This window comes from Mixophyes fleayi, chromosome 1 (assembly GCF_038048845.1).
Source record: "Mixophyes fleayi isolate aMixFle1 chromosome 1, aMixFle1.hap1, whole genome shotgun sequence".
NCBI classification, from domain to species: Eukaryota; Metazoa; Chordata; class Amphibia; order Anura; family Limnodynastidae; genus Mixophyes; species Mixophyes fleayi.
The window spans coordinates 232,708,698-232,725,766 of NC_134402.1; the positions used below are offsets into that span (position 1 = coordinate 232,708,698).

Below are 17,069 nucleotides of genomic sequence, written 5' to 3' on the forward strand. Positions count from 1 at the left end.
CACCATCACATGATCAACTATATTCACAGCTGTGGCTTTAACAGCGCACAGGCCCCCCGGACAGTAAACATAGTCACACAAGAACAGTGGTCATACAAGTGGGAATGAAATAAAATACCAATGGTGTCTTGGATTTGTTGTACCAACTATTTAGTATCGCATCATATCTACCAGCCAAATAGAATGAATTCTGTTAGTCCCTGACACAAAGTGTTAGGTGGTCCACCCTGCAGCATTTACTATTTGGTGGTCTACACTACAAAGTGCTTGTCACCATAACATATATCTTCTGTTTTAATAATCCTGTGATCACTACTATGGCATTAATAGACCTTCTTTTATCTCTTATCCAGTATCTTCAAACAGATTTTCTGCTAAGGTAAGACCAGAAATTTACATTTGGCTTCCATGTGTTGATACTGATTTTTTTTAAAAAAAAAAAACTGTTTTCACATTGTAAATATTTCAAACACAGCAGAAATAACACAATTAGACATTTATACATTTCTAGGTTTTCCCTTTGGTTCTAAATCTACACTCTCTATGCACAAACATTGGTAACCCCTGCTTGTGGCATTTATAATGTATATTCCCTATTTGCCTGATCTGCACAAAATATGCAGCATTAGACATATTTCTCCAGAAACAGAGTTAACACAAATCTTAAAATAAAAAAAAATGTTGTGGGCCCTTCATGACAGGCATTGGGAGGCCGCTATTCGTAGCCGCAGGAATGCTACAGCTTGCATTAAATATCATCAAATCCAATTCTCTATTTTACATAGGGCATATCTGACTCCCAAGAGATTACTTAAATTTGGGAAATTGCAAAACTCCATCTGTCCTACATGTTGATGTGTGCAGGTAAATGCTGTCATCTCCTATGGGACAGCTGTACAATAGAAGATTTATGCCGATCGGTCACAGAATGTATTGCCAGAACTGGCATAGAAATACCAATTCTAAATCCAGGTACCTGTACATTTGGCTTACATCTGCTGGATGATGTGAGCCAGACTGATAAACAATATTAATGCTAACGACATAATGTTAGCCAAAGTCTGCTAGAGCACGGATGTTACATAGTCTACCCAGACCTGAGGAATGGGTTTCACTAGTGAACCATATTGTGGGACATAAAAACCTGAATTCCATTTTTGAAATTTCGAACAGATTTGTGACGGACAGAATGAGTCTTGTTATTGTCGAATCTAAATCAGATTGTTCACCTGTAAGTGTCAGTTTATCAGTTATGAGCTCATCAGCTGGAGAGAATTAAATACACTGCATGGTTTGCGTGTACAATTAGCTCTGCTTTATTAGTTATGTGATTTTTGCTATATAGATATGGACTTGTATTACAGAAAACTAAGCCCAAAAAGGTTTTAACCACTCATGCTCCCTTTACACTGATGTTGCTACATTCTGCCATTTTCACACAGGAATACTACCCAGGGGGGAGTTGGCTTATCTCCTGTGCTGCCATATTCAAGGTCATGAGCACAGTCTCCTGCAAACAATGAATAACTCCTACAAACTAGCTGTATCTAATCTGTCTTTAAGCTATAAGAGAACAAATTGGCAATAAGGCAACAAGATGGCGTCAGCTTAGCAAAATCACATTTCTCATTATGCTCACAGATGATGATCCGCAGGGACTTGCTGGGCTGCGTGGCATGTGCTGATCCCGTGGCCTTGGTCACTGGGCAACCTGCATTTTTGTTCCTTTAAAATGTGGCTAATAGGCCGCTGAGCCGAGTCTTACCCCCTGTGCTAAAATTTGCCAACCCGCCCATGCAGTACACTATAACAATCCCATGTTGAGATTTAACATGGATCATGTTATCCATGTAATCTCTATTTTGCAACTCAATATGGTATAAAGGACAGTTTCACTGTTAAATTATGTTTTTTATTTGAATATAATCTAGCTTGTTGTAAGCATGTTGTTCATAATACTATTGTAGTATCTGAAAATCATATATTGTGTAATTGGTATAGCTGGTTATTTGTTTTACTGGTTGTTGAACCTTCTCATTTGTACACCTATGTTTTTTGTTCTTTTGTTTTTCTTTCTGTTGTATTGTTTTGTATGCCTGTTTTCTAGAAAATTCAATAAAAATACACATGATTTAGAAAAAATAAAATAAAAAAGTCCATCTGTGACAAGTGATGGCAATTCTTATATATTTGTAGTCCCTGAAAGTGGTTGCTTACACCCAAGGTGATGCAGTCATTGTATTGCACATGATTATTGGGGTTTATTTTGTGCCCATGTTAAAAGTTGACTGTTGTCAGTTTGGACATAATTAGTTACAAACTGTTGTGTCAGAGAAACCTGTGGCCCAAAATAATTTTATATTTATATAAGGCTGGTATCTTGTTTCCTTTTATATTGTAATAGTCCAGGCAGAACAGAACTCCTTGCAGCGCTAAGTACATACTGTAACTCTTTGATTTTGTTGGATGAATCAAGTCTTATTAAATCAGTTTCCATTTCGCTAATGCATTCAATTGATGACCTATATATTGTTAATCAAATAATATTTGTATTTAATGAAAGTCTCCAGTTAAATATTAATTTTCTCTCAAAAGAAGTGTTCATTTTTTTCCCTGCCAGGAAGCCTACAAATTAATCTACCGCACCTACCTCAACGATGGATTCTTGAGTCTATGGAGAGGCAATTCTGCCACAATGGTGCGAGTCATCCCCTATGCTGCCATACAGTTTTGTGCTCATGAACAATACAAAAAACTACTCGGCAGCTATTATGGCTTCCAAGGAAAGTAAGTATTGTTAACAGAAAATATAGTGCCAGGGACCCACCAGCCTTTCTTCAAAGCAGTGTTTTCTCTATGTAAGTTTGTGCTTCAAGGAGCATGTTCAGGAATTTGCACTTCTATGTTTGTTTTTATTATATGTCCAATTAATGCACAAAGATCCCATTTCCGTTAAAGGAACTGCCTTTATGATCTCACTTTAGCCGTGGTTACTGATAAAATATCACCAAGTTGATCTATGTTTGTCACTGTAGCTCTTATCATATCCATGCTAAATATAACCATGAGCAAACAGAACTGTCTACTATTTTTATACATTACCCTATCTATGCTGGCATGTTACTTGCTAGAATACTTCCAGGATGCTTGTACGTCCTGTCACCTCTAATTGGTCTATTTCTTTTCAATTTTTTAGTATATCCATGCATGTACAAAGATATCAAGTAGTGTGTGCATTGTATATGCCTTATTTGCAAATATTAAGCCCTTGTAGCTTGAGAGAACTCAACCCACATGGAGTATTTTATTCCAAAAATGCAGAATTACGGGGCAAGACCACTATATATGAAGACTACCCTCTGCTACATACCTGGAAATAATCCAGGGGTTACTTGGGAACATAATGCTTAGCCTCTGAGGAATGCAGTATCACTGATGTAGTAGTATAATAAGCTCTTCCATCTGCAGACATGTGGAAGTCCTATACCCTGTCTTTCTACCATTATTGTGTAGCTGCATGAAGCCATGTAGTCTAGAATTGGAAATCATCTTATCTACTTATTGCCCAGTCCTTACACAGAATCCATTGTGTTTACCACATGGAATTCCTTGATGGCATGAAATATCCTCTCTTACCCACCCCTTGTCATTGAAAGATTTGACCCAGTGGGTTCACTCCCCCATGCAGACAGTCTAACTTGCCTCTTATCCTAATATGACTCCTAATTGTGTCTTGTTAATATTGTACCTAACAATGTTCTATAGATTTTAGTTTACCTTTGTACTTCATTATATACCATAGGTTTTATTTGCCTTTGTACTTCAATCCTGGATTATTTGTAAAACTCTTCAATAAAAATATCAGTACTAAAAAAAATATTTGGCTACAATTATTTTTTTATATAGCGCCAGCAAATTCCCTAGTGCTTTACAATTATCCTTTAGTTTTACTATAGACGCATCCATTTGTCAAAGATTGCTTATCATGTTCTTACTTGTGGCCTCTAGATTTATCCTAGTACTAATCCAGGCAATTTGAGTTCATTTACTGTAGTAATGTCTGGAATTTTAGAGATTGTCTGCACCATAATTCCCTTATCATTCTTATTCCATTTTTAATTAAGATAATTGTATCCTCCTATCTAGTAATTATACACAGTGCTTAGGATAAAGTAGATAGGAAGAAAGTAATTTGCTCTCCAATGGCCTGATTCATTAAGGATCTTAACTTGAGAAACTTCTTATTTCAGTCTCCTGGACAAAACCATGTTATAATGCAAGGGGTGCAAATTAGTATTCTGTTTTGCACATAAGTTAAATACTGACTGTTTTTTCATGTAGCACACAAATATCAACTTTAAATTTCAGTGTACAAATAAGCTATCAAGTATTTGTGTGCTACATGATAAAACAGTCAGTATTTAACTTATGTGCAAAACAGAATGCTAATTTGCACCCCTTGCATTGGAACATGGTTTTGTCCAGGAGACTGAAATAAGAAGTTTCTCAAGTTAAGATCCTTAATGAATCAGGCCCCAAGTTGTTAAACATGACATGGTCACACTGCAAATCTTTAATTGCTTACAGATTAAGTTACTCTTCACAACACAGCAATCTCATTTGCATGTCATGTTCAGGTTTTCTGGGTGTGTACCCAGTGGAGTTTTACAAAATTCAACAATTCTTTCAGCAATTTAAATGAGTCTTTAATTGACTAAAGATCCAGCCATCCAGCACTTTATAAAACAACTGTACTACATGTAGCCAGCTTTAATGGATTTCATAGCTCATTGCTTAAGCTTCATACAGACCTTTAAATGTAAAATTCTGTTCATACTTTTAATGGCTCTAAATACCAATGATTGTATAGGTAGTTATCTTGAAAGCATAAAAAAACAATAATTTCCTCTGGCTGTACTAAAGCTCAGTGTACAGGTCATGCCCATTAGACCTGAGCCTAGAAAGCTGTGTAAATTAACACTGCTAAGAATGATATAGACCGCTGGTATGGAAAAGAGAGAGATTTCTACTTCCCTCACAATGAGAGAGGAGACAGTGGGGAAAAAGTGATATCTGTCATAAGATCTCACCACTTGCCCTCTACTGGCACCGATACAGAATTCTTGTAATTGTGACACTGTGTGCCTCATTTAAATCAAAGACTGATTTACAGGGGCCACATGACGTCTTGCATGAATGCTCTCTAGCAGGAGTGTGAGGACATTCCGTTTTTATTTTGGGTTTGACTTTATGAGAAATGGGTTTGTAACAAGAACACCTTAGAGGTTATATTAGATATACTCCTGTATGTGTTTTTAGAGCAGTTTGCTTGAGAAGTGACTCTAGCCTGGGTTATTACAGGACACAGATGAATGTTTCTTCATTTGTTAAACTACAGATTTTAATGATCAAATCTAATATAAAACATGAACCAAGTCATAAATATCACCACACATTTATATATTAACATATATACAATAGAATGGTTTACAGTACAGTATATAGAAAGCAAGAAACACTGCCTGTAAAACATATTCTGTCTAGTTTGGACACTTAGAAATCATTCATGATACCTCATCTGCCATCACTGCAGGAAACAGCCATCTGTGTATGATAATTATAGGTGAGCAATAATATAACCCTCTTTCTTGTGGACTTTCACTGAAACCTTTTAGAGATTGGAAGATGTAGCAAACTATGGGACTGAAAACATTATTATTTATAACCTTCTTTATAGAGTCTAAGCTATTAGAAATGTGCTCCAGACCATCTTTTATCTGTTAGACACTGTGTAGAATAGAGAGGTATACTTTAGTTTTGGTGAATTTAAAGCCTGGAGTGTTCTTTTTTTATATATAAACAGGAGGGCAAAGAAGTTGCTTGGGGGTTAGGCAGAGACATTAAGGCTCTAGGGGCCCTGGCACTTAAGACAGGGGGCCCCTATGGTGTAATATGTTTATCATTTTAGACAAATACACAGGTAATACTGTGTGCAATACTGTTAGGTGCACGCAGCTCTGCCTTCACGAGCAGTACAGTGTGAAGCGGGACATACCTCCCAACTGTACTTGTAGTTGGACCAATTCCTGACTAAGCGAGACAGTCACCCAAATTTGCGACTGCACAACCAGATTCACGAGAGTTGTCAGACTGTCCTGCTCTCTCCTACCTGTACATGTCACTTTCACCACCTGTGGCTGCTTGTGTCTTTAGATCAGTTGCTGCTTGTCTGGATCCTGGAATGTTGGAGGCCCTATTTGGAAAAAAGACAAGTACATAAAACTTAGAAAGCCCCAACCAGTTAAATCAATACCACGTTTAATAATTAGTGCTTCTTCCCTGCAACCAGCCCTAATATATTAAAAAAAAAAAAAAATAGTATTCACATTTAATAAATAGACCTATTTCCCCTCAACCAGCCCAACATTAAATTAGTTGTATTCCAATTTAATAAATAAACTTATTTCCCTTCCCGAACAGTCCAAGCAATACATTTATATTTAATAAATATACCTATTTTCCACAAACATCACCGTCATTAAGTTATTCATATTCACATTTAATAAATAGACCTCTTTCTCTCCAAACTCAGCCTCATAACAATTACTAGCCCCCAAACCAACCCAATATTAAATTAAAGGTCCCATCACCCCACCTTAAATTAATAGGCCCCACCAACACCCCACAAATAAATATCACCTAACATTAAATAATTAGAGTCCACCCACACACCACCATTAAATTAGTAGCCCCCACACCATTCCTCACATTACCTTCTTCCTGTAGGAGTGGTTGTGTTGCAGCTGTGCACAAATGTCAGGTGTTGAGCATCCCTTGGGACAGAAGGCGGAGGAGGGGGCGGGTACACAAAGGAGGTGGTGGCCGAAGGGAGGGAGGAACGGATCATATGATTTGCAGCCACATGAAGGTGGCTGTTTCTGGAGGAGGGACCAGTCACCAAGACCATACAATGCCACAGTACATGTCATTGGTCCGACCCATCAGTCTGACTCTGGGGGTAGGTACGAGGTTAATTTTACTGTAGTAGAATTGTGTTGATAGATGAGAACAAATTACATGAATTGAGGCAGCAATTGATTAGAAAATATCAAAATAGAAGACTATAAGAAACAAAATCGGAACAAGTTTGGATGCCTTTGTTTAAACAGAATTTTTGACATTCCTAAAATGGACACTCCTCTGATTCTCAAGTTCGCCTCTCTTTATTGGATATGTTTAGGTAGGATCTTGTTTTTTTTAATGTGATGGGACAAAAGTCTGAAGCATAACATATACTAAAGCTAGATTTAGCAAGTTAAGAATTTATTTGTCCAAAATCTATCAAATTTGGGCTTGCAGTTTAGTTCACAGGCACACATTTTAATAGTCTTTAAAAAATATTCTTTTCTCCCTTTTTGTTCCTCCAGTGCATTGACGCCCATTCCTCGCCTTCTCGCAGGATCTCTCGCAGGTACAACAGCTACCATGTTGACCTATCCGTTGGATCTTGTTCGTGCACGTATGGCTGTAACACCAAAGGAGATGTGAGTTAATGACTTTCTTACAATAAAATCTTTTTCCCATTGTCTAAAATAATTGAGCAACCCAAATTTACATTTGTGATTGCCTATCATTTCAAACAAATTGGTACTGCGCCCTGTCGTGAACATAGAGAACTTACATTTATTTATAAAGGTTAACCCATCGCATAATTGTGGGGGATAAGGCCTAAATCATAACTGCAAATATGGGATTGTTAATTGAATCCTCTGATAAGTTGACCTACTAAAGTGTAAAATGTGAAGACAGAAAGTCGGTTGTATTTATGTTTGATGGCTCTGCACTTTTCAATTTGAGAAGATAGGAGTGTCACCTGGGTCAGCTTCAAAAAGCCCCTGCTGTGAGATATATCCTGGTGTGGGATGGAGTTTTGACACCTGAATAGACTTTTAGGAACCGCTCAACATGGTGTCTGGCTCAAAGAGCCCATGTGCTGACTTGGCTATATGTGATATAGACAAAAATAATTTATTTTTAAAATCAATAAAAGTAGTGATGAACCACATATTCCTCAATAGCACGATGAAGGGCAGCTCATATGTCAAATTAAAAATTCTGCCCCACAGAGTAGTTAAGGAAATCATTGTAAACTCTACGAATACACTGTATTTAGGCGTGTTTGGTTGCAAAAGATGGACAAATTTATAGGGGATTTATTAATAATAAAAGTGGGTCTGTGTGGTGCTCTACAGAAAAGTTAAGTCACATAGTAGAATTGGGTAGCAAATCAGACAACATGCAAATGATGATTGAAAAAAAAAAAAAAGTATCACAGACCACAACCCCCAGGAGGTGGAAAGGTGTCTTTAAAAAGCTAAGACCAACAACAAATTGTCAGTCTTTTGGGAAAATCAATCCACATTGATAAGTTGTCCATCTTCCTAGCCAATTTCCCATAGCACAGAATAAGTAACTCATGTAAGTGATACTCTGAATGTAACCCCTTGTATGTTAAACTTTATTTTATAATCAGTTGTTTATTTATTGTTTTTCTTTATATCTGAATGCCCTGTACTTTTGTATATTAAATCTATAATTTAATATGTGGCGTTCTTGATACACTAATGAATCCATTAGCCTGTTAAGAAGAATATAGCTCAATAAAGTTAACCCTTTTAATGCTGGTGTGTGATTTGTTGATACATTTGATTAACAGCTTAGTGTGTGCTTGCATTTACATTTGTGTAACAGTTTTTAGGTGTGAAAAGTTAACACTTTGTTTGCTGGTAGGGGCCTCGTTAGCCTGTGGGTAACTAGAAGCCTTGTGTGCCAGTGTGGGACAGTATATTTGGCTCCTATTGCTCGTATTCAATAGGTGGTGGCAAACCTGAAGTGTGTTGGGGGTGTGAGTGCTGTTTGGTGGTGAATCAGTAGGTCTATAACCTGTGTAATAGGTAGAGAGAGACTGCGGGCTGGAATCGTGTGCAACAGCAAACACCCAAAGTCACGGCAGCTGTGAGCGTGTTCATGACACGCCCCAATACAGATATGCAGCTTAACATATATAAAAAGACTCCACTATGTCTCTAATACATACAATTATATAATAAAGATATATACATATATACATACACTTACAATTGCAAGTTAGAAACCACAGATAAAAGCATATGTTATGCTCGTACTGGCACACAGTCACTACTATTGCATTGGTGTTGGACTATACATTTGCAATTTACATACAACACTGTATATGTTCTTTCTGCTTCATGAGTTTTATTTGCAGAACCATATTATTTGTTGCGAATATACAGGAAAGTGTGTTGAAAAGTTTGGCACCTTCCCCATTGAAGGATCTAAGATGGTTCTGTAACATACAGTAAGTGCCTGATGTTCGTATATATCTTTATTATACCAACCTATCAGGTGCTTACTGCCTATGTACATAAACGAAGATCAGCACCTCATCTGTTACGTCACATATTACACACTTCATTATCATCATCATCAACATTTATTTATATAGCGCCAGCGCTTTAAATCGGGCATAGCTAATATAAGACACTACATATTGATGTAGTCTGTTAAAGTGGATTTTATATATAAGCCACGTGGTTACTATAATGTTACAGCTTTCTTGCAGTAACTTGTACGAAATGAATGCTTATGACAATTATGTAAAAAACTGTCATGTGATTGAGCCTGTAGAATACAAGTAATTTAAGCTATTGGCTTCTAGCATCTTTAGCGCTTTGGTTGCAGGATTGGCAGGAGTTCTATGGGGGAGGAGAGGACAGAGATTAATTTCTAGTATCAATGGTTCATGAGACAAAGTTTTGCTTAATAAACCTGAATGTTAATGAAACATACAATGGTATTAGCAGATAAAGACAATCTGTAACTTTTCTTATCAACACTTTATTCTCTGGATAGACATTGGTTTATCCCAACATACAGTGTAGATAAATGGCAGGTGGTAATGGCATCCATGTTTTCATCACTGAATCCTAGTGTATAATAAATGTAATCATAATGTGTGCTTACACATTTAAACTGAATCTATTAGCGAGGGCAATAGAGATCGGTCAGAGTTGTAGTTTGTTTAAAAAAATGTAAAAGAAAAACAATGTCCCTGAATGGCATATCTGTGTCGAAGACTTTACTTTATATATGTTTGGTTTCTCATTTCTCAGAAGATGTTTACTTTTTAAAGTTGCACTATTTGCATAATATTAATCTTGGGCAGTATCCTGGAAATGTGAGTTTGTTTTCTAATTTCCTCAGATAATGAACCTCTATCTCTGGAATACACCTCCATTAACAAGAAACTAGGCAACTGAATGTCTGCCCAGGGGCGGATCTAGAAAACTACTGTACCTGGGGCGATTTAGGGGGGGCTATTTAGGCCCCGCCCCTTTCTAACAGTTTAGGCTGCCGACGGCTGCACAGTATGTGCAGGTCCGTGCAGCCGTGACAGGCAGGGACAGTGTGCTGCCCGGCTGCTCTGATTGTGTTTTAAATACAATCAGAGCAGCCGGGCAGAACACTGTCACGGCTGGACGGACCTGCACATACTGTGCAGCCGTCGGCAGCAAGTGTCTGCTAGGGGGGCGATCGCCCCCCCCCCTGGATCCGCCACTGTGTCTGCCTGCTCCTCAGAGGTCTGCAATTGCTATAAAGACTCATGGCGGCATTCAGTCAGAAGGCGTACATAGCTGTGTCCCCAATGAGATGCATCCTCCTGGGCGGCTTGCTATGTATGCTAAGCAATAACTGATTGGATGATACTGCTCCTATTGAGGGTATGCAGTACTTTTAGGGAAGGGGAGGATCTACGGCTTATACAGCAGCGAAGTGGCTTCTATTGTGGTGGTATTCTTTTATGCCATGTTTGGACCATAAGGCTAAGTGTATTCTATGGTCCTAAAAGTATGATTGAATTCTGTTGCCTAGAGTTAAATACTTATCATTTATTTATATAGCGCCACTGATTCCGCATTGCTGTACAGAGAACTCATTCACATAAGTCCCTGCCCCATTGGAGCTTACAGTCTAAATTCCCTAATACACTCAGACAGAGAGAGAGAGTGACTAGGGTAAATTTTTGCTAGCAGCCAATTAACCTACCAGTATGTTTTTGGAGTATGGGAGGAAACCAGAGCACCCGGAGGAAACCCACGCAAACACGGGGAGAACATACAAACTCCACATAGATAAGGTTATGGTCGGGAATTGAACTCATGACCCCACCGTGCTTACCTTGTAAAATGGACACGTCACAAAAACAAGAACATTGGTCAGATTGTGAATGAGGGAAAGGTTGTACTAATTTGCTCTTCTTTGTCCAAATCATTTTTGTAAGTTTGTTACATTCCTCTAATATAATTGTAGGACCGTAGTTTCTAGCAGTACTCCCAGTTTGAACGATTTTTCTCAAAAATGATTCTCTGGACAGGCCTTGAATTCAATAATTCCAATGTTTGCATGGGTCTAGTGGTTTGCTTACATTGCTTTTCATTAGGAATACATTGTGAGCACATGTTTTCAAACCTCTTGTCTGAACAAGCCTTTGCAGCTAGGCTACGCAAGACAGATCACATGGTCTATTGTGCAATCAGCACTACATGTGGTTATTAGACTGCTGTTTGATAGTTTGTCAGATTTGTAGCGTCTTGTGTCTTGCACCTGCGTTATGCATTTGATCATGTCTGTTCAGTTGACCGGAAATCTCATATGTTGGTCAACGGACAAATAATTTGAGACAACACATCCTTGACAAAGAAAACCATGCTATGGATCTCAAGTACTGTTTTTTATAATATGATTATGTTGTAGCCTGAGTGTGTGTGTTTGCTTAGTGGTGTTGGATTATAAGTGAAACAAAAGCAGACAATCTGAGATTTGAAACGGAAGGGACTGCAGAGATTGAAAGAGACAACTTGTTTCAAAGTGCTGGTCACACCATAACAAGCTGCATTAAGCATCCAAAATTAGTTTGGTCTTTTAAAACTTGTTTAAAAAAAAAATGTTAATAGCAGCATCTTTTCCTAGACTCACTTTTGTGATTTCAGATAGCAGTTTTTAATACCCTAATTGAAGCTGTAGATTTAATTTGATTCTCAAGCAACTGAATGAAACACTCTACTTTCTATATTGCAGGTATAGTAACATCATCCATGTCTTCATGCGTATGTCCAGAGAAGAGGGCTTGAAAACATTGTATCGGGGCTTCACTCCCACAATTCTAGGAGTCATTCCCTACGCAGGCATCAGCTTCTTCACATATGAGACACTAAAGAAATTACATGCGGGTAAGTGAAGTCCTACAATATACAGAAATGATCATTCTACTTGGCCCAATAAAAATAATGGCCACTTTGCCATAGGGTTATATTTGCAAAATATACATTTCTCTTTCCTGTCATTGGGGGCATTGCGACTGTGGTTTAGTAGGTGGACTTGGTGCAAGGGTACTTTAAATCTGAAACTGTTGAGTGGATAGCGCCACCCTTCTATGCCCGTTCCATCTGAAGCCATCTTCAGTTTTTTATAACAAAGCCCAGAAGAGAGGGCCTAACTAGACCGAACAAGAAAATACCTAGAACATAGACTAGCTAACCAAACAGCCAGAGCAAAGGGAGGGAGCGCAGTGTCCCCCAATGGACTCAGAGAAATGGATTTTACAGTGAGTAAAAAAATCCTCTTTCCTCTCTCCTGCCATTGGAGGACACTAGGGCCATGGGGACAGTCCAAAGCTGCACCTAAAGGTGTGATTGCTCTGAAACAGCTGTGCATAAGATCTTTTACCCGAAGCAACCCTATGGTCTCAATGTCCCCCAATGGACTCAGAGAAATGGATTTTACAGCAAGTTAAAAAAAAAATCTCTTTTGGTTCTATCTTTCACATCTATAAAAATGCACGATCCCTTTAATATTATAAAAACTGAAACGTCTCTCCCTTTGCTATTTGTTAAAAAAAAAAAAAAATCCCTAATGGGTCATCGCTCAACTCTCCCAGATAATCTTTGGTGTTCTCGCAAAAAAAGTGTAATACATTTGGTTAGAGTCTTGTGTATTAATTTGGGCTGATAGATCTTCTAATCTTCTCAACAAGCTAAGCCCCACCCCACATTGTAATTCCTACAGTATCCCACAGAATTATGGTTCAGTTTAGACCATAGTTTTCATTTTAATTTGTTTCGGGGTTATATCACTTTATATTGGGGTAAAATATAGTATAAGGATGTTAATGGTGTGGGGCACCCTAGTGTCTTGTACTGGTACAGTGCTGTGAGACTATACATTTCTCTTTGACTCTGGAATGTAGCTCTCTACAAGTATGTGGTTTTTTTTTGTGGTGTGACTTTAAGTTTAGGATTGGGATAAAGCTCTAAATCATATGGGTCATCTCCCTTATTGTATAAGCAGGGTGGTGGGAAGGGATTTGTTTTCAATAATGGTGAATTTCTGGTTTATAGAAGATATATTACACTGTGTTTGCATCCTGTGGGCTTGATTGCCTTAACTATGAAGATTTATAGGCCGTATGGTTATAGTCTTTTATGTTTATACATATGGAGTAATGTTACCAATGATGCTTTGCAATCGATTAGATGCTCATGGATGGGGTGGAGATTCCATTCTCTGTACTTTTATTCCTGAGAAGTATCCAAACTGGCACAGAAGTCTCTAAATTTAATCGATTACATGTTGAAAAAGATACCGAGGGTTAGTATGTGTTTCTGGATTGTAAAATAGAAAATCAAGCTTGTATGTTAGTAGCCATGTATGTGCCACCTCTCTTCTAATATGATCATCAAAGCTATAGTGAGCTGCTTAGCTGATAATTTGGATGATCCTGTCCTTGGTGCCTTCAGTGCAATAGTGCATTACCAATAAGACAGATTCTTTAGTCAGATTAATATGGGGCCGCATCATCTTACTCCATTTGGCGTTCTGCTGTAGGAGTTGCTGTTAGTGGATACTTAGAGGATAAGGTTCCCTAAGCAATTTTCATTTTATTCAAGCTCTCATAAGAGTCTTTACGGTATTGATTTAGCCCTGGTTAATTTTACCATGGTACTGATGATATGCTCAGTGGAATTTGCTGCCAGTGGTATATCTGATCATTCTCCATGAATGAGTCTGTAAAGAAGGTGAACATTAACTCTCCCCACAGTGAATAAAGTGGGGGTGTATATGGTGGTATGCCATACCGCCACTTCCCCTACTGCTTTCATTTTAATACTATTAAACTCCATTCACTTGTATTCTCCATACCGCCACTTCTAAACGTACACTTCAACCACTGCCTCCCTTACAAAAACAAATTATGCAAGAAATGATAGAATATTTTTCTGTTGACAATGATACTTGCACCGACTCATTTGCGACACCTCTAAGGCATATATGCAGAGGATACATTGCGCATTTAAATAAGTTAAAACAGTATCTGAAATGAAAGAGGAAGAGGTGGCTAATGAGTTTGATGTCACAGAGCAGGTATATTAATGAACCAAATGATACTACACTGTCAAAATGGCAGGCAACCCAACAGTTTTATGTATGTTGTATGGAAAAGTTTGGGCACCCCTATAAATTTGCATGTTTTCCCTGAATCTGAAAAGAAGTTAACGACAGGGGGCGTGGACGCCGAAAATAGTGTACGCACTTCCTGTTGCTCCCGTGGCTGAGGCTTATAATCTATTGCCATCACAGCTGTTCCTATCATACTTCTTTTCATAGGACCCGGGTTCTTTACAACTACTGCCTAGGGACTGCCTGGAGACGAATTTCTTCTGTTTGAAGTTCCACCACATCAGGGATTGGGACTTGTGGCCTATCGGCTTCTGTGAGCTGCCTGATCCTGGTGTGTCACCTGGATGCCTCTAGCTATCCCTTATCTGCTCCCCGGAGACCCACTGGCCTGCTATCTCCGGTTACTGCGGAGGTTGCTTCGAGCACTCCCGCTCGACTAAATCTGGTGAGGCGAATTACTCTCTGGCTGGTGAACTGAGCATCTCCCGCATGTGATTTTCATTGCTGATCAGGTGCTGCCGACTTCCGTCGCCAGCTCCTGTCTTCCACCTCCACCACAGACTTGCTGTGAGTGCTGCCTAAGCCCTTCCTCCTGTGGGTGTCTTCTCTCCCCAGCCAGCCCCCCGGCTGTTTCCGCATTTCGTGGACCGCTCAACCACCGGTCTCTACCATCATTGGGCTGCCTGTCACGACCCGCCCTCTGGCCGCTTACCGGTCTCCTACCACCTTCCAGTGGGACGTGTTGCAGGATCACTCCAGCCTGTTTGTCCGCGCATACAGCTGCACCCATAAGTGTCCCAACTGAGCTTATTACATGGACAGTGTGCTCACAGTGATCCCAGCAATTGGATGCCATCTTAGGCTTCTGCTTGTTCCCTCTCCCAGTGGTGAGCATGTAAGTGTTTGCATCTAGACTGTGGTATTCCGTGTTTGTCTGCTCCTCTTACTAGCTGTTGCACACTTACAGACCTGCCTGGAGACAATAATAAGGCACCGTGACTCTGACTGGGGCACCTCATAACTTTCCCTTATTCATGCTTCCCCAAAGCTCTCTATGTTCAACTGTGTGTGGGACCACACTGCTGTGTATTCTCTGAACTATAATGTGTATGTGGTTGCCCTATGGCACCTTCTCAAATCTCATTTCTATTCAGTGAGAATATCTGTTACCAGGGGTTTTACACCTGTTTCTCCCTGCTTTGTGGCTTGCGTTTAGTTCCCAATCACATGCCCTATGTGCTCCCCAAGTCTTCAATGGACTTTCTGATTGGCAGTTTGACACACCTGACCCCCACGTCACACTAGCACTCAGTGACTAAATTGCCTGCATACAGGCCACTATGAAACTGTAACAAGCTAAATACCCAGGCTCTCTCTCCCGCTGTACTGTGGCTTCTCACACTCTTGCCATGTCTTTGGCTCATACACATGGACCTCATACTGGTCAGTCCAGTGGGTGTTTTCTTACTGCTGCCACATATCATTTGGTTGCTACAAGTAGCGGAACAACCCCCCCCCACACACACAAACGCGCACTCCTGGCATCCTCAATGTAAATCCAAACTCTCAGTCCAGGAATAAATGGACCCTCACCATGTGTGCTTAGGAAAGAAAGCAGTACCCCCCCAACCACCCCCTTGTTTCCCGATTTCTTTATTTTTTCCCTATCTTTCCACATATTACAAAGGCACCCTGACTTCTCTACAAGTTATGCCTCAGTAGCCAAGAAACCATCTCTGCTAACTTTTCAGGACAAAAAAACCATCTCTGCTAACTTTTTCGGCACAAAAAACAAATCTGCTCCTCTTCAACCTTATCAAAATGAAGCTTCCATAAACTTTGGAAGTAGAGCTTGACTCACAAATGCAAACTGTTATGGCTAATCTTTTTCAAGGTGTCATGGTGGCGTTCAACCAGGAGCTCACTAAACCTGCCAATGATTTAAAATCTGAAATAGCCCTGCTCCAGAACAAATGACCTTGAATCACAAACAGACGATCTATGTCGCTCACAGAATGTACTTGACAGGGAGCTCTCCCAATTACATAACGACATTGAGGCTTTAAAAGGAAACAGGAGGGCTCTGAAAATTGTTCCCACCATAATAATAGTCCTATCCGGAATGTTTCAGAAATCGTTTCTTCGTTGGAGCTCTATTCTTTCGTTAAGGACTTATTTACACATATTCTTCAGTATCTCTTGGAAACGGACTAAGTTATGGACCAGGACCCATAGGGCTCTCAGGGCCATACCCGCTTCTTTCCAACCTCCACGTGACATCATTGTCCGTGTACATTACTTTCGTACAAGAGAGTGAATACTCATGGCTCCCAGGCACAATTCTATGACCTCCTTCTGGGATATGGATATACATGTTTTCCAGGACCTAGCTCCCTCAACTATCCAGAAACTACGAGACCTACAGCCTGTTACCAGACTTCTCCGCCAACAAAACATCAGATGTCATTGGGGCTTCCCCTTTCAACTACATGTGTTTGAAGCTAATTCTTCTCATTACATTAAAACTAGCC

At 39.4% G+C, this 17,069-nt stretch overlaps 1 protein-coding gene across 1 annotated transcript in view; it reads left to right on the plus strand.

Annotated features, from left to right (window-relative positions):
• The window catches only part of SLC25A42 (solute carrier family 25 member 42), a 42,407-nt gene that overhangs the window by 14,227 nt on the left and 11,111 nt on the right, over positions 1-17,069 (plus strand). The window contains exons 4-7 of the mRNA XM_075207541.1: positions 354-379; positions 2,621-2,787; positions 7,428-7,544; positions 12,160-12,311. Coding sequence (XP_075063642.1) covers positions 354-379; positions 2,621-2,787; positions 7,428-7,544; positions 12,160-12,311 — 462 coding nt within the window. The remainder of the gene's footprint in view (positions 1-353; positions 380-2,620; positions 2,788-7,427; positions 7,545-12,159; positions 12,312-17,069) is intronic.